General features: G+C 36.0%; 1 protein-coding gene across 4 annotated transcripts in view; it reads right to left on the bottom strand.

Moving 5' to 3' along the window:
• Positions 1–2,944: 2,944 nt before the first annotated feature.
• Positions 2,945–26,981, bottom strand: part of BOLL (boule homolog, RNA binding protein) — a 61,746-nt gene continuing 37,709 nt past the window's right edge. For 2 of the 4 annotated variants that reach the window (XM_010381634.2, XM_010381635.2), the window contains exons 10-11: positions 19,044–19,142; positions 2,956–4,648 (exon numbers count right to left, since the gene is read on the bottom strand). In XM_010381634.2, coding sequence (XP_010379936.1) covers positions 4,625–4,648; positions 19,044–19,142 — 123 coding nt within the window. In that variant the 3' untranslated portion in view covers positions 2,956–4,624. Of the gene's footprint in view, positions 4,649–19,043; positions 19,143–26,981 lie in introns of all 4 variants that reach the window. The other 2 variants (XM_010381637.1, XM_010381636.1) reach the window with 2 other exon arrangements.

The following is a 26,981-nucleotide window of genomic DNA, read 5'->3' as shown; positions in this document are numbered from 1 at the left end:
CCTGACCAAGAACTAAATCTTAACAAGGAATTCAGACTCTTATATTCTCAAAAATCAGATGTTGGTCAGTTCCCCCCAAAACTAGAAATAAGTCCACAGAATTTTCATCCATTAATTAGATGGGATTTATCAGTTGCTTTTTTGATATCCTCTACAAAGGGATGGAATGATAGCTGTTAGATAAAGCTGCAAAAACTCACCTGTTAAAAAATTAGAACCTGTCTCTAGCCTCAGATTCCCAGTCCAGACACCTAAAATAGGTGCCACACTACTTGTTAATAAGTAATATTACAATAATATTGTCTGTTCTAATTAATATATGTTTTCTCTGTTATACTTCTTTATATGTATACATGTATGCATACATATATTTGTGGATATATATAATATATATAATATAGTTATATAAAAGCTCCAGTCACCAAGATATTTCTATAAAAGGACTTCACTATAGATTATCACAAAGCCTCAAGTTTCAGATTATTATATTCCATTAGATTAATTAGAAAAACAGAATGAATGATGACATGAGCAATTTTACCCCAACGGGCATCTAAAATTCAAATACTATGAGATATTGAAGGATGAACTTAGAAATTTTTTTATCTCAAATGCTTCATGAGTGAAGGTAAAGCCACGATTAATGTAAATACCACAAGTCCCATTTGATGAAGAAAATACTTTACTGAGATAATGCATAGATTATATGATAGATTCAGCCTTCACAAATACTTTTTAAAGGAATAAAACCCATCAAAGACAAAGGTATAGAGAGAATGCCACAGAACTTGTTAGTGGTTAGTAAAGGGAGAAAATAAATATTAAGACGTTAGGGGCAGTTACTCTGAAGGCTGTATACCTCTGGAAAGAAACCTGACTCATAAAACAAAATAACAACACAAAACTACCATCTTTTAAAATGATATTTTTTCCCAGGAAATAAAAACTCGTAGAGATGTGTTTTATCTTCACCATCTCATGAAGGAAGAAATGGAGAAGAAAAAAGTAGGAGTCTAATCAAAGAACTTTCTTCTTAGACATTCTCTCTTCAGGCCTAAGGGTATACCAGAATCTTACAGGTACATCCCAAGAAGTGTGAGGATCTAGGTCCCCCAAATTTTCTCTGATGAACCACCACCAACTGTTGCTTATCTCCTGAAGTGAGAAGACTCTTAGCAGGGGAGGAAGTGAGGGGCCTTGGTCTCTAAGTATAGAGAGGCCACTTCTCACACTCCTGTATTTCAAAGGGAAGAGTAAGTCCAACAAACAGCAGCCACTGTTAGAGAGTGGTGTTCAACATGGAAGGACAAAACTGATGCCATATTTTTAAGGACTTATGCACAGGGATAAAAACACTGAATAGAGTTGAAAGAAACAGCACCAATTATGAATATTATTTATGTTAATTCTTTGGGTATAATTTTCTTCTTTGCCACTTTTAAGTCTATAGTGATTTCAGGATAAATTGGAGTCAAACTATAGGTCTACAGGCCAACAATTTATTACAGTAACAAAGAGCATGTTGAAGCATGATATTGAAGTTGTATCGGATGCCCTCCTAAAGTCCTTTGATTCTGTATTTTAATTCTATTGAAGTGCAATTTCTGGGAAAGATACAAAGAATTTTTGTGTGTGACCCCAAATCATTATTTTATAGTTAAGTGTAGCATAAATCCAGGAAACACACTCTTACATATGGGGGTTATCATGTATAAATGTGTTTGAAAATAATTGTACTGTTCTTGTCAGTGGAAATTTATAAAGCAATCTATTATAAACTAAATCATACCTCTTTCCAAGCCATTCTTCTGAAATCAGCTGACAAAAGAAGTTAAAGCCTAATTTCTCAAGATTCTTTGTCTTTTGACATGTTACCATCTTCTATCTCTGATTGTATTAGAGACTTTTGGAAAACAGGCTGCAAAGTTATTACCTTGTGATTTTGGTACATGTACTAATATCTGTATTATCCATTTTATTCTAACACTCAGTGAATTTCAGATAATTTCTTCAGATTGGCCTTTCGAAATGGGTCCTAAGTAAAACCTTAATTTTCAAAATTATCTATTAGAGATATACTACAAAATAGAAATAAAAAAATGGGCTTTACTTAGTATATGTAAGGAGAATTTTTGTTCTCTCAATCTATCTGTTTTTAGAAGTAACATGTGTGGGGCCGGGTACAATGGCTCATGCCTGTAATCTCAGCACTTTGGATGGCCAAAGTAGGAGGATCACTGGAGCCCGAGTTTGAGAACAGCTTGGGGAACCTAGTAAGACCCTGTCTCTACAAAAAATAAAAAATTAGCTGGGTGTGGTGGTACATGCCTGTAATCCTAGCTACTAGGGAGGCTGAGGTGAAAGGATGGCTTGAGCCCAGGAGTTTGAGGTCACAGTGAGCCATGATCACATAACTGCATTCCAACCTGGGCCCCAGAGCAAGACTGTCTCTTAAAAAAAAAAAAAGTAACATGTTTGGGCTATTAAGCTAGGCCATGAAGAAGGCTGAATGATATCCTCCATTTATTCAATTGTCAAACTTCAAAATTTTTATTAGCTTCTCAAAGCTAAATTCTAAGAAAGTGCATATATACATATATGTGTTTATATATGTATATCAACATGTATAAATGTGTATGCATATAATCTATATAGCTGTGGAAGAAACAAACTTGGGTATCAATTATTATCAAAATTCCTTATCTGATAATACGTCATTAATTTTTAATGATTAATTTTTAATTCAGCCATGAAGAAGGCTGAATGATATCCTTCATTTATTCAATTGTCAAACTTCAAAATTTTTATTAGCTTCTCAAAGCTAAATTCTAAGAAAGTGCATAAATTATATATGTGTTTATATATGTATATAAACATGTATAAATGTGTATGCATATAATCTATATAGCTGTGGAAGAAACAAACTTGGGTATCAATTATTATCAAAATTCCTTATCTAATAATACACCATTAATTTTTATTAACAGTCCAGGATTTGTTTAGCATCTTGTTTAACATTTGAAAATCAAAACATAAACTTTTTGGTTCTCAAGGATAGTGCTATTAAAAGAAAATCTTGAACATCAGTGGTTAGTAATTTTTTACTTACAGAACAAAAAGTTTTGAAATTTCATTGTGGGACTTAATCTATTTACATTCCTAAAACTGAGAATAATTAATGTACTTGAGATCCTTGTATGCTAGTATACATTCATAAGGTTCTACTGTTCTCATGAAACCATTTGACGGCAAACATATTCATTACGGTTTCAAAAGAAAACACCCTGTTTGACTCACCAGAAAAACCTTTGTGATCCATATCCTATTATTTCTTCTTCTGCTGCTGAGCATGAAATACATTTGGGGTTGAAACAGGAGAGGAAAGAGATAGATTTATCAGGGGAATACCAACTTTTATGGCTCGCCTGCCCCCTCCACCTAAAATTAGGAGGTCAGTGAAAGAACTGCAAATGAATGTAAAGAGGAATATTTCCTGTACTACTGTAGAAATTTTAGAGATTAAAAACCCCTATGATTTGTTCTGTACCTTTTGAACAATGAATGACTCCCCATCCCATCTATTTTCCAATTTCATAGTAAAAATTGGATTTAGAATCAGGATCTAAAATTTTCCTTTGGTGTAAAAATAGTTTTGCATTTTATGAAAACAATTGTCCTTTTAAAAATTAATCATATATATAATTGAATATATTGGTTGCATATAAGAAGAAAAGGTTTAAGGATTAAAGCATTCAAAGAACATTAATTTGGTGGAATTTCAGTCAATGTTATGGGATCATGTCAGAGATGAACCCTTCTTTTATCAAAATTCCAAAGGTGGATCCATATTTTATAAAATTTGATACCAAATAAGTTATGTTATAGGAATATTTCAATGTTGTCTCAAACATTGAAGAAAAAATTTAATATGGTCAAATTACATGAAAAGGCAAGAATATTGATCATGTTGATGGTATTTCTAATATTTGGAAAATGTTATAAAAAAAGAAGTATAAATACTATTCAGATTCTGAAAACCATGGCAGATGCAAAATTAAATAAGGAGTAACAGTAACAACTGAATGAAAAATTAGACAAAAGCATATTAAATGACAAAACAGCAAAGCAAAAATAGAATTAAGTCATTAAGATTAAATAGTATACTGTTGTAAAATATATGAAAGTATTAAAAGTATTATAATTAAAAATGATTCTTATCCTAAATATGAAAATAAATATCAAATAATATGAAACATAACATCTAATAGTTTGATAAGAAAAAATAACACAAAGCAGAGAAAATAAAAGACACCTCACTATTCCCAATGAGGTTATTATTTATGGAATGGATAAAACATGTTGTAGAAAAAGTCATTACAGTTAGATTAGCACATAAAAAACCAACATGCCACATCTACCTAAATAATTTTGTAGAACAGCTGAAAAAGCAAATTTCATCAAATTTAGACAGCTTATAGTGGAATAACTGAGTATGGTGAGGTATTAACTAGCACTAAGTTTCACAACGGGCAGCTTCTAGCTGGTTCGTTGAAGCTGGATCTCGGCCACACAAGGATCATTGGACAAGAAATCAGTTGAGCTGGACTAGAGCTGCCCAATTGTCTTAATAATGAATGCTCCACACTGTCTGTTAAGTAAAGAGAAAATATAGATCAGGAAGACTGAATGGAAAAAAAAAAAACATAAGTTAGAACAGATGAGTGCAGACCATCAATCAACATTCACTAAATATTTGCAGAACCTTGGTACAAATTAAATTAGAATGTTACAAAGTGAGAGGTTGGCAATTAGGAGGGCTCCAGAACTCAGGAAAAGCTTGTCCCTGCTCTCTGAGAGCTTAGAATCTGTATTAGACAATCTCCAGTGTTAATAGTCTAGTGTTACAGTATAAATGTTTAGTAAATAAAATGAGGGATGGGTCAGCACAGATTACGAGTTTCAACATTTCCTTCTATTAGGTGTGTCTTAAAAACTTGTTTTTAAAAGGGGAATAGTGTTTTTCACAGGAGGCTATTTAGAAAGCTGCCCAAAACCCTGGCAGGGCGCGGTGGCTCACGCCTGTAATCCCAGCACTTTGGGAGGCCAAGGCGGGTGGATCACGAGGTCAGGAGATTGAGACCATCCTGGCTAATGCAGTGAATACCCGTTTCTACAAAAAAATTAGCCGGGCATGGTGGCAGGCGCCTGTAGTCCCAGCTACTTAGGAAGCTGAGGCAGGAGAATGGCATGAACCTGGGAGGCAGAGCTTGCAGTGAGCCAAGATTGTACCACTGCACTCCAGCCTGGGTGACAGAACAAGACTCTGTCTCAAAAAAAAAAAAAAAAAAAAAAAAAAGAAAGATGTCCAAAACCCGAAAGTATCCTTTAAGTGGGCATAAGTAGGACAGGCATACAGGTACTTATGCTGTGTAATTCAGAAGAATTCCATATACCTGTGTCATCCTGGGATTTTTTTTGTTGTTGTTAATACTAGATTGGGTCAAAGAATCAACCTAGTTACTACTACCTTTTTGGCAATTTGGGCCTAGGCCAGCTTCTAATTTAGGGAATCATGCTGTCCTAAGACATATTTTAAATTTTGAATAGGCTCAAAAATTTCCTTATTTGTTCCACTATCTCTAGAGCAGCGCTGTACAATAGAATGGCCCACATTGATGGGAATGTTTTACGATTACACTATTAAGTATGGTGGCCACTAGTCCCATGTGGCTGATTAGCACTTGAAATGTGGTTAGTTGCAACTCAGGAACTGAATTTTTAATTTAATTTAAATTAATTTAAAATTGAAATTCAATAGCCTCATGTGGCTAGTGGGCACCATATTGGAGACAGCATGGCTCTAGTGGCTCAAATTTGTTGTGTTTGCTAAAACCAAACTCTACAGACTGGCCTAGATTTCCCTGGCCTGTTTAATACCGTCCAGTACCATTTACTAATGTTCATAACTGTATTCCCAGTGTCTAGAATAATGGCAAGCACAAGGTAGGTGCTCAGTAAGCATTTGTTGAATGACTAGATCTACTGTGATAATACACAGCCATTCATACCTAGTTAACTACTTAGAGGTTATTGGCTGTAACCCGGTATATACTGATCATCTCAGGAGAAAATAGAGATACATGAAGTCAAACTATTTTATGTATGTGAAATTACTTGGTTAAAGCCTCAATGTGCTTGAGAGAACAAGGAGCAGTGCTAACTTCAGTATATTCATATATGAATAATTTAGGTTGATAAATATGGGAAAATGAGAGAATATGTCTCACTCTGTCACCCAGGCTGGAGTGCAGTGGCATGATCTCAGCTCACTGCAACCTCCGCCTCCCGGGCTCGAGCAATTCTCCTGTCTCAGCCTTGTGAGTAGCTGGGACTACAGGTGCATGCCACCATGCCTGGCTAATTTTTGAATTTTTAGTAGAGATGGGGTTTCACTGTGTTGCTCAGGTAAGTATCGAACTCCTGACCTCAGGTGATCCACCCACCTCGGCCTCCCAAAGTGCTGGGATTACAGGCATGAGCCACTGCTCCCGGGCAGAGAATATAATATTTAATGGTAAGAGTGTGGCTAAAAGTTGATAAGAGTGATAAGAGGGGAAAAATTAATGTCAGATAAAAAACTAAATTCAGATTTTATGCATGACTAAAAGATGGAAAGTGAAGATGTAGAAGTCTTGAAGAAATATATAGTAATCCTGGGCTGGGCGCGGTGGCTCATGACTGTAATCCCAGCAATTTGGGAGGCCGAGGTGGGTGGATCACCTGAGGTTAGGAGTTCGAGACTAGCCTGGCCAATATGGTGAAACACTGTCTCTACTAAAAATAGAAAAATTAGCTGGGCATGGTGGCACACGCCTGCAGTCCCAGCTACTCGGGAGGCTGAGGCAGGAGAATCACTTGAACCCGGGAGGCAGAGCTTGCAGTGAGTCAAGATCACGTCACTGCACTCCAGCCTAGGCGACAGTGTGAGACTCTGTCTCAAAAAAAAAAAAAAAAAAGAAAATAAATACATAGTAATCTCATTAGGCAGTAATAGAGCTTTGAAAATGGTTTTGGCAGTGGAGAGAGAAATTAATACAGCTGATCCTTGAACAACATGGGTTTGGACTGCATGGGTGCACTTAATAAATATATGTGAAGGTTTTTTCTTTTTTTTTTTTTGTCTGAGACAGTATTTCACTCTTTTGCCCAGGCTGGAGTGCAATGGCATGATCTCAGCTCACTGCAACCTCTGCCTCCTGGGCTCAAGCGATTCTCATGCCTCAGCCACCTGAGTAGTTGGGATTACAGTCATGTACCACCATTCCTGGCTAATTTTTGTATTTTTAGTAGGGACAGGGTTTTGCCATGTTGGCCAGGATGGTCTTGAACTCCTGGCCTCAAGTGATTCCCCTGCCTTGGCCTCCCAAAGTGCTGGAATTACAGGCATGAGCCACTGCGCCTGGTCACTTATATGTGAAGTTTTTTCAGTAAATATATCAGAAAATTCTTTGGAGATTTGCAACAATTTGAAAAAACTTACAGATGAGCTTTACTGCCCAGAAATATTGAAAAAGTTAATAAGGCACTTTTAAAGTTAGGCATGTCATGAGTGCATAAAATATATATAGGGTCATTCTATCATTTACTACCATAAAATATACACAAATATTTAATAAAAAGTTGAAATTTATCAAAACTTCTACACACAGACACAGACATGGTGCCATTTGCGGTTGAGAGAAATGTAAACAAATGTAAAGATGCAGTACTATATCATAACTTCATAAAATTTACTGTAGTACATACTGTACTACTGTAAAAATTTCATAGCCATTTCCTGTTACTATTGCAGTAAGCTCAAATGGTGAGCTCAAGTTTGTCTGCCCAAAACACCGTGTGATGACAATTATCTCTGTGTGAGCAGTTCACCTCTCCAGTAAATTGCATATCAAAGTAAAATTTAATCTCTCTCACTTTTCGCGTATTTCTCGTGTTTAGTGCAATACTGTAAACCTTGAATAACACCATAGAACCCTTATGAAATGCCACTAGTGATGCAGGAAGTGCTCCCAAGAAGCAAAGTCATGACATTACAAGAAAAAGTTGAATTGCTTGATATATACTGCAGATTGAGATCTGCAGCGGAGGGTGCCCACCATTTCAAGACAAATGAATCCAGTGTTAAGGACCACTGTAAAAAAAAAAAAAAAAAAAAAAAAAAAAAGGAATTCATGAAGGCATTGCTGCAACTATGCCAGTAGGCACAAACATCTTGCACTTTTTGCAAAATAATACCTTTTGATCTTGTATTGGAAAATGCAGATTTTATGTGGATGTGGGATTGCTATGGTAAGAAAGGCATACCTATAGACTCTAATATGATTCGAGAAAAAGCAAAGTCATTATATGATAACTTAAAGCAAAAGGAAGGTGAAGGATCTAAAGCTGGATAATTTAATGCCTCTAAAAGGTGGTTTGATAATTTTAGAAAGAGGTTTGGCTTAAAAAATGTCAAGATAACAGGAGAGACAGCTTCCAAAAGGCAGCAGATGAGTTCCAAGATGCCATTAAGAAAATCACTGAAGAAAAAGGATATCTGCCTAAACAGGTTTTTAATGCAGGCAGAAGTGCCTTAGTCAAAAAAAAAAAAAAAAAAAAAAAAAGAAAAAAAAAATTGCCACAAAAGACTTTATTAATAAGGAAGAGAAGCAAGCACCAGGATTTAAGGCAGGAAGGGAGAGGCTAACTCTAGTGTTCTGTGCAAATGTAGTCAGGTTTATGATCAGTACTGCCCTTATCTATAAAGCTGCTAATAATAGTCTTGAAGGGAAAACATAAACACCAGATGCCAGACTTTTGCACTGAAGGCATCAAAGTGATCTACTTGTCCCTAAGCACAATGCCTCTAATTCAACCTCAGAGGGTCATAAGGACCTCTAAGGTTCATTACACATGATATTCTATGGAGAGAATTGTTAATGCTATGCAAGAGAACCCCAAAAGAGAGAACATCATGCAAGTCTGAGGGATTACAGCATTGAAGATGCCATTGTTATAGAAAAAGCTGTGAAAACCATCAAGCCTGAAATAATAAATTCCTACTGGAGAAAACTGTGTCTAGATGTTGTACCTAACTTCACAGGATTTACAACAAAGTCAATCAAGGAAATCATGAAAGAGATTATGGATATGGCAAAAATGGTGGAGGATTGAGTGGTTTCAAGATACAGATTTAAGAAAAATTAAAGAGCTAATAGACACTACACCAGAGGAATTTACAAAAGACAACTTGATGGAGATGACTGCTTCTGAACTAGTACCAGACAATGATGAAGAAGACATAGAAGACGCAGTGCCAAATTGACATTAGACAGTCTGGTAGAAGGGTTCTGATTATACAAGACTGTTTTTGACTTCTTTTACAACACTGGACTTAGAAAACTCCCTTAGGAAGACAGTTTAGAGGACAAAGAGAATTGTGCTATAATTAAGGTAGTTGATAAGAGAGGAAGAAATATATTTCTTAAAGAGACATTGAAAGATCAAACTGAAGGCAAAGAAAGAGAGTCACATCTTAGGAATAATAAAAGTTGAGGACAGGCTAGGTGACAGTATTGAATTAAATAAAATCTAAGAGGACATGGACTAGCACAAGACCCTTAGGATTTGGCTAATAAGAAGCTGTGAAATATATCTTGGTAATTATCTTAAGATGAGTAGTTTGAATAGATTGCAATATTGAAGAAATAATTTCATATGAAATAATTTCATATGGAATAAAAAAGATACCCCTATATTTCTCCCCCACACCTTTCTAAGACAGATAAATTAAAAATATTAATGATGTGTAGAATACAAAATCCTGCTACCTGCTCTCATCATATGTCCTGAAAGTAGAGGAAGATGTTATCTAAAGAATGTTTAAAAAACTATTCTGTAAGAGATTAAGGTGTCATAAGTTGAATTTTATGTCATGAAAAGTACACTGCCTATCCATGTAGTCTAGGTTCTAAGGGAAAAGAAAAAACATTAGGTAAAAGGAGAAAAGAATGTTCAATTAGAAGGAATGATAGACTCAGAATGCAAGGAAAGTAAGTGCTCAAACTAAGAATGGAAAACCATAATTGGATATGAAAATAAAACAATAAGATTTTTCCCGATAAAAGATTTACTTTTTCCTGTCATTCTGAGTAGGATTTACTCAGAATACTGTATCAATCAATCGTCATCCTTACACAGGAATGAATGAGTATCTCAAATTACCTTTTAGTTACACTTCCCCCCACTTAAGTATTTTGGCTAGGAAGGGCTTATGGCAAATGTAAATATCAAAACAGCCCAGAGGCTCAGGGTCAGATAATCCATGTTAAACTAAAAAGTAGATTTAAAAGATATAATTAAAAATGAAATTATAACAAATGAATTTATGCTATGTTTCGTATTATACTTTAAGAGGATACATTAACCTGTTAATGGATTAACTCAAGGGTCATAAAACTATGGGCAGCAGGTCAAATCTGGCTCATCACCTGTTTTATAGATTAAGTTTTTCTGGAACACAGCCTTACTCATTGTTTCTGTTATGTCTATGGCTACTTTTATGCTACAATGGCAGAGCTGGATAGTTTTGATAGCAACTATGTATTTAAGCCTGTAAAACTGAAAACATTTACTATTGGGCCCTTTTGTGGCCACTGGTTTAACCTTTCTAGGCTGGAAAGAAATTTTGAGGCTGAGAACTTCTGATATACTATGAAAGGAAACCTTAATAAGATGCTTTAAGAGCATAGGGTGAACATATTCTTGCTATGGACCGAATGTTTGTGTCCCAGCCACATTCATATGTTAAAGCCCAGTTCCCAGTGTGATGGCATTTGGAGGCAGGATCTTTGGGAGGTAATTAGGTCATGAGGGTGAGTTCTCATGAATGGGATTACTGCCCTTGTAAGACGAGACAGGAAAGAGCTTGCTTCTGCTCTCTCTGCTTTTCACCTTGCAGAAATGAGAAGACAGACATCAGCAAACCAGAAAGTCAGTCCTTAACAGATACTAGACCTCCCAGCACCTCAGTGTTGGACTTTCCAATCTTTTTGTCTCCAAAACTTTGAGAAATAAATGTTTGTTGCATAAGCTACCCAGTCTATGACATAGCTGTTACGGCAGCCTGAAGTAAGACAACTTTATACTGTGAGAATAATTTATTACCAGACTTAAATATATTGGATTCACTTTAATTAAATGAAAGTACAAATCAGAAATAACAAGTTTAATAGAAACCTTGAGAGAAAGAAGCTATAAAACACTAGTGCTTTTGAGACTAAAAGAACAGGATTAACTAGACATATGTTTAGATATTTAGGAAGATAAGTAATTGTGCACTTGTTACCATGGTTAAGTTAAATCTGTATTTATTCTGTGTTTTACTGTTAGTTGAAAAAAAATGGTGAAGGGACATCCTTGCCTTGTTGCTGACTGGTAGTATTTATTCATTTCAAAATAGAAAAGTGATACCTTTGAGTCACAAATGTTCACATAAGAATTTTTAGAAATGTACATTATAGTACTTATAACTTAACCTGATATCCTAGAGAAGATCTATTGATATTTCCCTCATTTATTCCTTTTACTTCTTTCCAAAACAAGATAATTTAACTTAGGTCCTGCCAGTTTCAATAAAAAGTACATGTTGGCACTGAATTTTGCCATATTTAAAGGAAATAGCCAATGACAATTCCAAAGTAACAGTTAAAGTTACAAGAAAATTATGGGCTCAGGTCATGAAGAAAGCTGAAAGTTATTGTGAGGGTAAGGTCTTATTAATTGTATTTACAGCACTGCAAAATTATTCTTCAAATGTCATGCTCAATGGACGTTTGATGAACTACTGAGAATGAGCTCTTGCTTAAGGCTTGTTATATGGTAGAGCCCGTGTGTTATTTCTATGTGAAGGGCAACTTATTTATGTGATTTATAGAGTTGACTAATGGCCCATAATACATGAAGATTCTGCCATATTTGACAGTATGTAGCAATATGTAACAGAAATGGCAATAATAACTTAAATCCTTAAGTAAAGTTTTATTTTAGCTGTTTTTTTTTTTCGGGTTGCTGGTATTACAGGTATGCACCACCACGGCCAGCTAATTTTTTTTGTATTTTTAGTAGAGGCAGGGTTTCACTGCATTGGTCAGGCTGGTCTTGAACTCCTGATCTCAAGTGGTCTGCCCACCTCGGCGTCCCACATTGCCGGGATTACAGGCATGTACCACTGTGCCCAGCCTATTTTAGCTATAGTTGTAATACCATCCTCCAATTAAATATATACATATTTTTTCCAGATTAGAAGGATAAACACACTGATCTGATTTTTTATTTCCGTTCCTTATTTTTAAGAAACTTACTTAAGGAGCAGCATTCAAAAATGAGAAAAAAAAACTTACCAAAAGTCAATATAGGAAGTGAAAATAAAGGGAACTGAGGTAATCTCCAGCTCATATAAGCATTATATGAATAAGACAAAATTGACAGTATGGAACAGAAAAGATATCCTATAAATATTTTTTAAGTAAAAATTATTTGACCAAACTTTAAAGTTGAATGAGGAGGCCTTTAAATAAACCTTACTTTAAATTTCCAGGATGACAGGAAGAACTCTTCCTTAAAGGTTTACAAGAAGAAATAGGCAGCTACTTTCACATTGCAATGAAGAGCTACTACAGTTTGGGTTAGGAATATCTCATTGCAGAAAGAATTTATTCTGCAAAGATAAAGTGTTCTGCAATGTACAAATACTTTTAAATGTGTTATTATTTTGAAGTTTAAATATAAACAAAAAATACAACGCTCTTAAATAACACTGGTTCTTGAATGATATACCTAAGGTCTAAAGTACTTAAGAAAGAATGGCAAAGAAAATGTATGGAATGGAATTTTATCTCAATGTTTTTTATCTGATTTAGTTGTTCACAGAGAAACTAACTGAAATTGATAGAATTCTATTTAAAGTCTGCATAATGAAAAAGAAAGCAGAAAATTACTGCAAAAAATACACTAAACTTTCTTACAAAGTGAACCATTGAGACGTAATTATTTCTAGGTTATATGATACATTTGAGGTAAAAGTTATTGTAAAATCTATTTTAAAAAATGGATAAGATCAAGGGGAAATGTGATCTATTTTCTCTCTTTAGAAGCTTTTGGAATTTTTCTATTATTCCTGCCATTCTGAAATAACTGGCCTTAGTGTGAGTCTTTTGCAGTAATCGTGGCAAGTAGTTGGTAGGCCCTTTCAATTTAGAGACTCTTGTCCTTAAGTTTCTTGTATTAATTTATTGATAATTTCCTCCAAATGATTTTCTCTATTCCTTTCTTCAATTTAAAAAATATTTGACTTCTTGGATTAATCTAATTTTATCTTTTTTCTATTATTATTCACCTCAGTCTTTTTTGATGCTACTTTCTGAAAACTTTTGCCTTTAATATTTAACTCACACATATTTCAGTTATCACATTAGTGAAAAAACTAGTGACATTTTAGAAAAAGGTGTATAGTTTAGAGGACTGTACTGATGTTCATTTCCTGTGCCAGTGCCCTCTAGCCAAAGGATGAAGTAGGTGAAGGATATACAGAAACTCTATTATTTCTATAACTTCTCAGTAAATATGAAATTATTTCAAAATGCAAGGCTAAACAAATTAAAAGGACAGATGTTTGAGAGAAAAAGTATCAGGCTGTCTATGCATGTACCACTTCTCATTAGTTTTTGCCTATTTTGGAGAGGATATTAATTGTAGTTTCTTTGACATTTTCTTCTGCTCCCTGCATTGTATGTTTCTTATGAATTTCTTTTTTTCTGTTTATTTTGTTCTCTCACTCTAGAGGTTTTCTTCTAACGTGGCTGCATGTTCATAGTTAAGAGGGACGCACTAAAATCCTAATGGGAAGTTCTTTGTGCATAGTTTGTCAGGGATCTTCACTGCAAGGATTTAAGAAACCGGCTAACTTTTTCTCCATGGTAGAAAGCATGCTTGGATTAGAATCCTGGATCTGCCACTTACTCAACTATGCTACTGTGGGCAAGTTACTTTTTAAGCTTAAAGTGATCAAAGTTAACATTGCCAGTAATTAGACATATTGGCCTCTCATATCCCCTGATATGACACACTGATAAGGGCATATCACCTCTGTGGTATTATTGTCCCAAATTCATAACCTTTATCTAATTAAGAGAAAACATAGGCCAAACTCAAAGTGAAGAGTGTTCTACAAAATAATCAGTTTTTTAAAAAAGTATCACGGTCATGAAAGACAATAAAAGACTATGTAAATGCCACAGATTGGTAGAGAATAAGGAGACATGACAAATTAATGTAGGATCTTAGATTAGATCCTAGAACAGAAAAAGAACATAAGTGAAAAAGATGGTGAAGTTTGTACTTTACTTAATAGTTCTGTAGTTTACTTAATAGTACTTTATGAATGCTAATTTCTTGGTTTTGCTAATTGTTTCGATTATGTAAGCTGTTAAAATTAGAAGTTGAGTGAAGAGATACATGAACTCTATGTATTATTTTTACAACCTTTCTGTAAGTGTAAAATTATTTCAAAATAAAATGTTAAAAAACAGGTTAAAAGGCCAGGGACATTTGATGGGATGGGATGATGGGGGAAAGATAACTGCCAGGATATCTATGCATGGGTTGCCTCTCATTAATTTTGCTTGAGGCATGATGAATTCTTTTTTGATTTGTAAATTCAAGTCACAGTGTTTTTGTTTTTGTTTTGCTGTTAAAATTTCTGCACATTCTTTTTGTTCCATTTATTCTGTATTCTTTTCTTGAGAATTATTATTTTTTGGTTGGACCTGTCTCTCTGCTCTCTCTATTCTAGCATTTTATCTCATCATTTCATCTTTCATGTTATTGTCTTTTACATTCTGGAAGAATTAAAAATATCCTTCTCTATCAAGGGTTTCATTTTCTTATGTGACTACTGGCCCATTATGACAAAGGCAAATATGATTCTTTCCATCATGTCAATAGCTTTTGGGCAGTATTTTCTTACACTAGCCAGCAACCATTTCATTTTTCCTATTTTTCGGTTTGCAATTGTTTTTAAAAGATCTATTACTGAGAACATAGGATATATCTTAAAAATTATATTTAATTTCCTCTCATACATATGTTCTTATACATATATACATATTTATACTATTCATCCTTGCCTTCAATGTAGTGCCATATTCAATTATTTTTCACAGAATCCATATAATATAAATATATACTTTTCTGTTTACTCATTCTTGAATGGGGAGCTACCCATGACAATTAGAACTGGTGTCATGAACACTTGATTCTCCTTACTGTGCTATGGTCCCCTCTTTTAGATTTACATCAAAAGAGGCTTGGTGGACACAGAACCTACACAATTTCTAATGTCTAAGTGGATGAGCATTTATTACTCCTCCTGCTTAGTTATTTATAAGTAAAAAACTTATTCTAGAGAATCTGAGGCTGTCTATTGTTTGACTATATATAGCATACATGAAAATGTATACCCTCCTTATATATTCAGAGCTACAAAGCACCAGCTTTTCCTGCCTCTGCTCTCTAGATTACATTGCTTTATACTTGTCCTTCCTAGGTTTTTCAGAATACAACACAATTTTAGTCTCTAAATTGATTTATAAGAAGTATTAATGATACTCAAATGAGGAAATGGTTGCGAAAAAGATACTGGCAGTGGAATCTTTTTGTAAAGTAGAGATAGTTGCTAATTTTTAGGTAGTGCATGCTCCAGGCCTCTGAACTAGAAGCAGATAGTGGTAGTAGTTCAGATCCCTCTCCAATTTATTTCTGAATCACACTTTGTAGACCATTACTTGTGTTTTTCATTTAAGTTCCATCAGTACTTTAACTAGAAGAAATTCCTTATAGCCTGGGCAAGTGGTTAAATATGATCCTTAATAGCTGTATGTTTTCATCGATTGTTAGTAGACATGGGAGTTAAATAAAATACACATTAAATTTAATCCATATGAGAACAATTTTATTAGATACTAATATTAATGCAAAAATGTAAGAACACTGTAAGAAAACCGAAACACTTTAGAATTCTCCACTCATACCCTTTATACCTTGGGATTTGATATTTATCTTAGAAACATAATAGTTCATATACCCAGAAATACAGATTTCCCTTTTGTTCTTTCCTAGTCTAGTTCAGTGGGATAATTTTGACGTTACGTGGTTTTGCTTTTTTGACTTTAGAACTTAATTCTCTTTTTTTTCTTTTTTAAAATTACAGATGGGGTCTCGCCATATTGCCAGGCTGGCCTCAAACTCCTGGCTCAAGTGATCCTCCCGCCTTGGCCTCCCAAAGTGCTGGGGTTCAGGTGTGAGTTACCACACGTGGCCTAAAACTTGTTTCTGTGTGAGATGTTACTGCTGAATTAGGGAATGATGGCCCTAATTAGTATCATATTTATCTATTTACCTCTATATTTGTCTGTTTTGTATTTATTCATTTTTGTATTTGATTTGACAGAGTATGTAGGCTGTGGCTTACAGTCAATGAGTAATTTCTGGTAAACAGTACTTCACAGCAGTTAGACTTGTGCTTCGAACTCTGCATAAGGTTTCTATTTTATGGAATAGATTTGTTGCTTCAAGATAGTTTTGACATCTGAAATTCCTACTTTGGGATATCCTCAATTAACATTTATAAAGTTGTAATCATTAGAGTTTTAAAAATGAGTTTTACACTTATAAAAACAACTACTCTTCCAAAGAATATTTCCACCTTTCTATTTTAAAAGTCACCAAGATTTTTGGTACTAGAGAAAATTTGCATTGGAAGTAAAAAAAGGCTAATGTTTCAAATGTCATTCACTAATATTTTAATATTAGTAATATGTTCTAGGAAAAGATTGTTTTGTGATGTAGAACAACATTTGTATATTAAGATTTCCATGTTATAATACAAATGCACTATAAATAAAAATAATTTGCCACATAGTAATACATGCATATTAAAGCATTTCTACAGCATTATACAGTTCTAGAAAACTACAGAAGTGGTTTTGGAGTTTCTGTCTCTGAGTGGGGCATCATTTTGTATTGAGGGTCACTAAATCACTTAAAGAAAAATATTGAGTACAAAATGCATAGAACATTTAATCTTAAAAAATAAAAATGAGAAACACAAAATTCTACATAATTGTCTGGTGTTTCAGTTTTGACTTTGGAAGTCTATTTTTTTTTTGTCTCTAACAAAAGAGGAATTGGTAATTATTATTTTTTTTTAATTTTAGAGATACACATGGTCCCACTCTGTTGCCCAGACTAGAATGCAATGGCGTGATCATAGCTCACTGTAACCTTGAACCTTTGGGCTCAAGTGATCAGCCTGCTTCAGCCTCCTGAGTAGTTAGCACTATAGGGGTGCACCACCATGCCCGGCTAGTTTTCAAAATTTTTATTTTGTAGAGGCAGGCTCTCACTATGGTCTCAAACTCCTGGCTTCAAGCAACCCTCCTACCTTGGCCTCCCAAAGTGCTGGGATTACGGGCATGAGCCACCACACTTGGCCAGAATTGGTAATCTTTATATGACTATATTGAAGAGTAAGATACCAGTTTCTCTGTACAATTTTTGGTGTTACCTAATCACAGATCTAAGAAAATTTAGAGAAATATATACTCTTAAGCTAGAAGAATTAAATTTTGAGAATGTTTAACATTAACATCCTTTGGAAATTTCTCCTATCCAAATACCACCCACCACTCCGTCCTCTATTCAAATTATTCAGTTTGTATAATTGTATAAATTATACAATTTCCATCACTTGTGATATAGCTCTCTCTCAGTAACTGAAAATAACTATCACTTACATAATATGGCATAGCAATATCAGCCATTTCTGCAGAAGTATATTTGGAGTAAATGTTAATGACAGAAGAAGTTTGTTTTAGATATTCTAACAATACTAAAAATGAAGCCTCTGTAAGTAACGTTTAGTAACAGTATAGGTTTTGACAATATGTCAAAATTATTGTTTTATTTCATGTTTGGTGTATAGTGGTAAAGTCAATGAAGGGATGCAGTGAGTGGTAATGGCGGTGAGTGGTAATGGGGTGAAGGGACACAAGAAGATCGGGAGGTTCCTTAAAGTAGACTGTCTTGGTATTGAGTTCAACACATAGGATGGGCCAGAACATAAATATGAGTGTGAAATAGCTAATATCCATTATTTTAATGCAAAGACTACGCCTATCTTCCTCACCAAAGTACACTGTACACAGAATTAATATTACCATCTCAACAGTTGCTCTTTACTGCAGATAAAGTTCATTTCCTTAAAGGGATGATGCAAGAGTTTCACTAAGAAACTTGTTCATGAGGGAATAGGAAGAATTCCCTGCTACATAGTAGATGGTCAAAATATATTGAGGATATACATGGGTATAACTAGATTATCATTCTTTGGCCTGAATCTGACTAAGAAGGCATGAATATGATTCCCAAACTGGAAGAGGAGATCATTAATTGTTTTAATCTCCCCATAAATGTCACATGTCATCAACATAGATAATAAAAACCAGAGTACTGTATATTAAATATCTAGAATAGGCAAATTCATATAGATAGAATGTAGATTAGAGGTTGCCAGGGACTAGGGGTTGGGAAGAAGCACGAAGGAGGAGATTTTGCTTAATGGGTGCAGAGTTTCAACCTGGGGTTTGGAAACAATGGTGATGGTTGCATAGCATTGTGAAAGTAATTAATGCCACTGAATTGCACACTTAACAATGGTTGAAATAGAAAAATTTTAAGTTGCATATGTTACCACAACAAATAAAAAAAGACCATTATAGTTAATTTAGAATTATGTTTCCTTCACACGAAAGAATTTGCTAATTCTGTACTTCTGATCACAAATATGATGTAAATATCCAAAGTTGTTCCTTTCTAGAAGAGAAAGTTGGAAAACTTGAAATACAATGGAATAAATACAAAGTAAAAAGTCAAAACAAACTTCTTACTTTAATTGGTTCAGGCTGCATCACAGGCGCAGGCATACTGATGGCACTTGGAGCATAAACCTGGTGATATGTTGCTTGAACTCCATGGTCAGAATAAGGCTATTACAAAAAAAGAGAGAAAAAATATCACCTTTCATTTATTAATTCAAAATATTTACTCAGCATTTACAATATACTAATCATCTAGCTATACAATGTAGAAACAGTTAAAAACACATTCCCTTATGTTTAATTTTATAATCTGATGAGTTAATATATGAATTAACTTATAATCTGATGAGGGAAATAGTAGTCAGAATGCTCATAAGTTCTATAGATACATATAGGGATATAATAGGCAAGGGAAGAGATTATGTAAATGCAGTTATGGCTTGTCCAGCAGATGGTGGTACCATTCACTGGAATATAGAAGACAAGGAAAGCTCAGTACTCATGTAATTGTATGTGAGGGGTTGGAGAGAAGGAGTTAGGTTTGTGATATACAAAATTTGTGGTATTTGTAGGAATTCTAGTAGAGGTATACTGTTGATAGATGTGGCTCTAGACCAGCACTGTCAAATAGAAACATAATGTGAGCTACATATGTTATTTAAAATTTTCCCAGTGTCATGTTAGAAAAGTAAAAAAAAAAAAGTTGAATTAATTTTTAGTAATGTCTTTTATTTAAACTAATACATATTAAATATTATCATATAAAAGTACAATCAATATAAACATTAGCAAGATGTTTTACATTCTTTCTTCATGCTGTGTCTTGAAAACCCAGTATGTATTTTACACTTAGGGGACATCTCAATTCGGTCTTACCACATTTCAAGTGCTCAATTGCCACATGTGGCTAGTGGCTATTGTAGTGGATAGTGCAGTCTAAAACTCAGGAGTGAGACTGGGGCTAGATATATGGCTATGGATGATAACATCAGAGTGAGTATATGTGGTGAAAGAATGGAGAACCAAATATGAAATCTGCTTAAAAAGGAAAACAAAAGGAGGTAAAAGCATTGCCAGAAGAGAGTAGTATTATGGAAACCAAGGGTAGGAAGAGTTTTAGAGAGTAGGTACAATGTCTCTGGGAAGTCAAATAAGATAAAAAGAAAGGAAAGTTTGTGTCGGTTAGAAAGTCATTGAGGACCTTTACCCAACGAAGCCTCAGCAGAAAGGTAATGAAGTAGACTTCAGCAGGTGAGGAGTGAATGGGTAATGAAGTAGCAGAAATTTTGAATGTAAACTACTTTTTCTAGAAGCTTGGCTTTGAAAAGTAGCAGAAAATTAGGGAATTGGTGGGAGTGTGTGTCACAGGACAATATTGCCTCTTACAAGGTGCTGGGCATTATACAAAGAACCTTGTATACCATATCTCTAGTCTTCACATCAATCCTGCAAAATAGTTTTTCCTGATGTCCTCGTTTTACAAATAAATTATGAAAGCAGGACTATGAAGGGTTAAGCAATTCCTCAAAGTAACACAGTTAGTAAGTGGTGAAGCTGTAAACCAATGGAGAGAAGAAGACTTCAAATACAAGAGAGAAAAAGAACAGTAGATGGAATGAGGTCCCTGAGGAGGAGGGAATTGATAGCATCTAGACTGCAAGAGGTAGAAATAACCTTGGACAAGACTGAATGTCACTAAATAAATATAAGAAGCTAAGGATGAGTTAGGATATAGGTAAGTTTGTGTTTCAGGGGTTGGAGCTTGAGTTGGTTTTCACAAATTGGTTCTTACTTACACTGCAAAAGAGAAGGCAAAGCTATATTCTCAGAATGACATGGGCAGGTGGTGGAGTGGGTGCAATCTGGTAGTACTGAGGACTTGGCAAAAGTTTAAAATAATCATTGAAATAAGTGAGTGAAGATGGTAACTTTTTTTTTTTAAAAAAAGGAAATCTGACTATAACACTCACAAGAAAAGTCCTGAAGTTCTTAATTTTAGGGAAAAAAACACTTCAACTGTAAACCATCCCACTCTATTCATTAAGTTATATATTAGTCAGATTATACCCGCTACTAGAAACAATATCAAAACAAAAACATGCAAATATTTTGTATGGAAATACCACACAAAGTACAAGTTATAAGGTAATGATGAGCAATATTTTCAGAAAGGCTTTATTAGATTCCATTAAATAGTGCATATATTCTGATGGTAAGTATCTGATATCAGGAATTAAAAATACGATTTAATGCCGAAAGAGATTCTGACAAAAAAATCAAATGTAAAAGCATTCTTATCTCACTACCTGCTCCTTGCAAACCAGAAAACAACAAAAAGAACAAAATATAGATTTTTAAAATGCCATCATCAATTAAAGAAGAAAACGCCTATGACTCCTAAACTATACACAATGTAGAAAGTCTGCCAAGTGCTGTGCAAGTTGGACCAACATAAGGGAGGATTCTGAAGCCTCCTCAGGCTTCAGAAAGGATAAAGATTTCCCTAGAGGTCGATGTTCTGGAAGACCTCCTCAGAGATACTTTAGAGTCTTGAGTGCAGAAGTATGTACTGGTCAGGGTGAGGTAGAAGCACAAAATATCTCCACAGAGACCCTATTAACAATTAGGATAATAATTAAAATAATTAATAATCCTGCCTTAATAACAGGGGAGGCAGAACTGATGGATACATCATGTTTCTACAATTTTTCTTGTCTACTATCTAGCCTGAGGAATACTACTGCTGTAGGTGAAGCAGGGGGAAAGTGGCAAAGGAAGTAGCAATTGCCACATCCCAATACAGAACCCCTGTGATAAAAAGGGCTTTACAAGGAACAAAAATGATCTCTGGCAAGGATGTGGAGGAAAGGGAATCCTTGTACACTGCTGGTGGGAATGTAAATTAGTATGGCCATTTTGGAAAATAGTAGGGTGATTTCTCAGAAAATTAAAAATACTATCACGTGATCTAGAAATTCCACTACTGTGTATACACCTCCAAAGGAAATGAAGTGAGTATGTTAAAGAGATATCTGCATTTCCATGTTCACTCCAGCATTATTTATAATAGTCAAGATATGGAACCAACCTTAGGCTCCATCAATCGGTGAATGGATAAAGAAAATGTAGTATCTATATACACAATGGAATACTGTTCAGCCTGAACAAAGAAGGAGATCCTGTCATTTATGACAACATGGATGAACCTGGAGGACATTATGCTAAGTGAAATAAGCCAAGCACAGAAAGACAAATACTACATGATTTCATTTAATGTAGAACGTGAAAAAGTCGAACTCATAGAAGCAGAGAGAAGAATGGTGGTTGCCAGGGGCTGGGGATGGGGAGTGAGATGGGAGATGTTGGTCAAAGGGTATAGAGTTTCAGTTCTAAAGGAAGAATATGCCCTGGAGATCTACTGTATAGCATGACTATAGTTAATAATAACGTATTATATACTTGAAAATTGCTAAGACTTAAGGTACCTTCAATGTTCTCACTGCAAACAAAAAAAAAAAGGATAACCATGTGAGGTGATGGATGAGCTTGATTGGGGTAATCATTTCACAATGTGTACATATATCCAACCATCATGCTATACACTGTAAATGTATACCATTTTTCGTTATTTACAATTTAGTAAAGTTGAGGAAGAAAAGAAAAAAACAACCATAAAAAAATAGGTGGGGCAGGCTGGGGTGCAGTGGCTCACGCCTGTAATCCCAGCACTTTGGGAGGCTGAGGTGGGTGGATCATGAGGTCAAGAGATGGAGACCATCCTGGCTAACATGATGAAACCCCATCTCTACTAAAATTACAAAAAATTAGCTGGACTTGGTGGCACATGCCTGTAGTCCCAGCTACTTGGGAAGCTGAGGCAGGGGAATCACTTGAACCCAGGAGGCAGAGGTTGCAGTGAGCCGAGATTGTGCCACTGCACTCCAGCCTGTGTGACAGAGTGAGAGTCCATCTCAAAACAAAACAAACAAACAAACAAACAAAAATGGAGGGGAATGAAACAAACAATAAAGAAATCCTAGTAAAAGTATTGATAGTAAATATTAAGATGCAACTGTGGAAATTATTGTTTCAGAACAAAATTATGTATTACAAAAGTAATAAAACAATGGACTTAAATTGGGAGGTAAATGCTAATTTCATAATCTTTCATGACACTGATTTAAAACATACTATGCCCATGGTACTGGTACAAAAACAGACACAGATCAATGGAACAGGATAGAGAATTCAAATAAGACCACACATATCTACAACCATCTGATCTTGAACAAACCTGATAAAAAAAAGCAATGGGGAAAGGATTCCCTGTTTAATAAATGGTGCTGGGGAGGTCCAGGGCAATATGGCCAAATAGGAACAACTGTGGTCTGCAGCTTCCAGTGAGACCAGTGCAGAAGGCGGGTGATTTCTGCATTTCCAACTGAGGTACCCAGCTCATCTCACTGGGACTGGTTAGACAGTGGGTGCAGCCCGCGGAGGGTGAGCAGAAGCAGGGTGGGGTGCTGCCTCACTGAGGAAGCACAAGGAGTCAGGGAACTCCCTTCCCCAGCCAAGGGAAGCCATGAGGGACGGTGATATCTGACCCAGATACTACACTTTCCCCATGGCTTTTGCACCCGCAGACCAGGAGATCCCCTTGGGTGCCTACACCACTAGGGCCCTGGGTTTCAAGCACAGAACTGGGTGGCCATTTGGGCAGACACTGAGCTAGCTACAGGGTGTTTTTTGGTTCGTACCCCAGTGGTGCCTGGAACCCCAGAGAGACAGAACTGTTCATCCCCTGGAAAGGGAGCTGAAGTCAGGAGCCAAGTTGTCTTGCTGAGCAGATCCCACTTCCACAGAGCCCAGCAAGCTGAGACCCACTGGCTTGAAATTCTTGCTGCCAGCACAGCAGACTGAGTCAACCTGGGACACTCGAGCTTGGTGTGGGGGAGGGGTATCCACCATTACTGAGGCTTGAGTAGGCGTTTTTCCACTCACAGTGTAAATAAAGCCACCAGGAAGTTTGGAGTAGGTGGAACCCACCTCAGCACCACAAAGCTACTGTAGCCAGACTGCCTCTCTAGATTCCTCCTCTCTGGGCAGGGCATCTCTGAAAGAAAGGCAGCAGCCGCAGTCAGGGGCTTATAGGTAAAACTCCCATCTCCCTGGAACAAAACACCTGGGGGAAATGGCAGCTGTGAGTGCAGCTTCAGCAGACTTAAATGTTCCTGCCTGCCAGCTCTGAAGAGAGCAATGGATCTCCCAGCACAGTGCTCGGGGACAGAATGCCTCCTCAAGTGAGTCCCTGACACCTGTGCCTCCTGACTGGGAGACACCTCCCAGCAGGGGTTGACAGACATCTCATACAGGAGAGCGCCAGTTGGCATCCGGTGGGTGTCCCTCTGGGATGAAGCTTCCAGAGGAAGGAGCAGGCTGCAATCTTTGCTGTTCTGCAGCTTCTGCTGGTGGTACCCAGGCAAAGAGGGTCTCGGGTGGACCTCCAACAAAATCCAGAAGACCTGCAGCAGAGGGACCTGACTCTTAGAGGGAAAACTAACAAACAGAAAGCAATAACACCAACATCAAAAAAACGACGTCCACGCAAAAACCCCATCCGAAGGTCATCAGCATCAAGGATCAAAGGTAGATAAATCCACAAAGATGAGGAATAACCAGCACAAAAAGGTTGAAAATTCCAAAAACCAGAATGCCTCTTCCCCTTCAAAGGATCACAACTCCTCGCCAGCAAGGGAACAAAACTGGACGGAGAATGAGTTTGATGAATTGACAGAAGTAGGTTTCAGAGGGCAGTAATAAACTCTTCTGAGCTAAAGGAGCATGTTGTAACCCAGTGCAAGGAGGCTAAGAACCTTGATAAAAGGTTACAGGAACTAGAATAATATTCTAACTAGAATAACCAGTTTAGAGAAGAACATAAGTGATGTGATGGAACTGAAAAACACAGCATGAGAACTTTGTGAAGCATACACAAGTATCAATAGCTGAATTGATCAAGCAGAAGAAAGGATATCAGAGATGAAAGATCAGCTTAATGAAATAAAGTGTGAAGACAATATTACAGAAAAAAGAATGAAAAGGAATGAACAAAGCCTCCAAGAAATATGGGACTATGTGAAAAGACCAAACCTACATTTGATTGGTGTACCAAAAAGTGATGCGGGGAATGGAACCAAGTTGGAAATTATCCAACTTGGATATTATCCAGGAGAACTTCCTCAACCTAGCAAGACAGGCCAACATTCAGAAAATACAGAGACCACCACAAAGATACTCCTTGAGAAGAGCAATCCGAAGACACTTAATTGTCAGATTCACCAAGGTTGAAATGAAGGAAAAAATGTTAAGAGCAGCCAGACAGAAAGGTCAGGTTATCCGCAAAGGGAAGCCCACCAAACTAACAGCGGATCTCTCTGCAGAAACCCTACAAGCCAGAAGAGAGTAGGGGCCAATATTCAACATTCTTAAAGAAAAGAATTTTCAACCCAGAATTTCATATCCAGCCAAACTAAGCTTCACAAGTGAAGGAGAAATAAAATCCTTTACAGACAAGCAAATGCTGAGAGGCTTTGTCACCACCAGGCCTGCCTTCTAAGAGCTCCTGAAGGAAGCACTAAATATGGAAAGGAAAAACCAGTACCAGTGACTGCAAAAACATACCAAAATGAAAAAACCATCAACACTATGATGAAACTGCATCAACTAATGTGCAAAATAACCAGCTAGATTCATAATGATAGGATCAAATTCACACATAACAATATTAACTTTAAATTTACATGGCCTAAATGCCCCAATTAAAAGACACAAACTGGCAAATTGGATAAAGAGTCAAGACCCTTTGGTGTGTTGTATTCAGGAGACCCATCTCATGTGCAAAGACACACATAGGCTCAAAATAAAGGGATGGAGGAATATTTACCAAGCAAATGGAAAGCAAAAGCAAAAAAAAAAAAAAAAAAAAAAAAAAAAAAAAAAAAAAAAAAAAAAAAAAGCAGGGATTGCAATCCTAGTATCTCGTAAAACAGGCTTTAAACCAACAAAGATCAAAAAGACAAAGAAGGGCATTACATAATGGTAAAGGGATCAATGCAATGAGAAGAGCTAATTATCCTAAATCTATATATGCAGCCAATACAGGAGCACCCAGATTCATAAAGCAAGTTCTTAGAGACCTACAAAGAGACTTAGACTCCCACACAATAATAGTTGGAGACTTTAACACCCCACTGTCAATATTAGATCAACGAGACAGAAATTTAACAAGGATATTCAGGACTTGAACTCAGCTCTGGACCAAGCAGCCCTAATAGACATCTACAGAACTCTCCACCCCAAATCAACAGAATATACACTCTTCTCAGCACCACATAGCACTTATTGTAAAATTGACCACATAATTGGAAGTAAAACACTCCTCAGCAAATGCTAAAGAATGGAAATCATAACAAACAGTGTCTCAGACCACAGTGCAATCAAATTAGAATGCAGGATTAAGAAACTCACTCAAAACCACACAACTACATGGAAACTGAACAACCTGCTCCTGAATGACTACTGGATAAATTACGAAATTAAGGCAGAAATAAATAGGTCCTTTGAAACCAATGAGAACAAAGACGCAACGTACCAGAATCTCTGGGACACAGCTAAAGCAGTGTTTAGAGAGAAATTTATAACACTAAATGCATGCAGGAGAAAGTGGGAAAGATCTAAAATTGACACCCTAATATCACAATTAAAAGAACTAGAGAAGCAAGAGCAAACAAATTCGAAAGCTAGCAGAAGACAAGAAATAACTAAGATTAGAGCAGAACTGAAGGAGACAGAGACACGAAAAACCCTTCAAAAAAATCAATGAATCCAAGAGCTGGTTTTTTGAAAAGATTAACAAAATAGATAGACCACTAGCCAGCCTAATAAAGAAGAAAAGAGAGAAGAATCAAATAGATACAATAAAAAATGAAAAAGGGGATATCACCACTG

The sequence above is a fragment of the Rhinopithecus roxellana genome, chromosome 14, assembly GCF_007565055.1.
Source record: "Rhinopithecus roxellana isolate Shanxi Qingling chromosome 14, ASM756505v1, whole genome shotgun sequence".
In the NCBI taxonomy this organism is placed as follows: Eukaryota; Metazoa; Chordata; class Mammalia; order Primates; family Cercopithecidae; genus Rhinopithecus; species Rhinopithecus roxellana.
The sequence above is the reverse complement of the archived record's forward strand: the minus strand, read 5'-3'. Positions and strand labels throughout refer to the sequence as shown.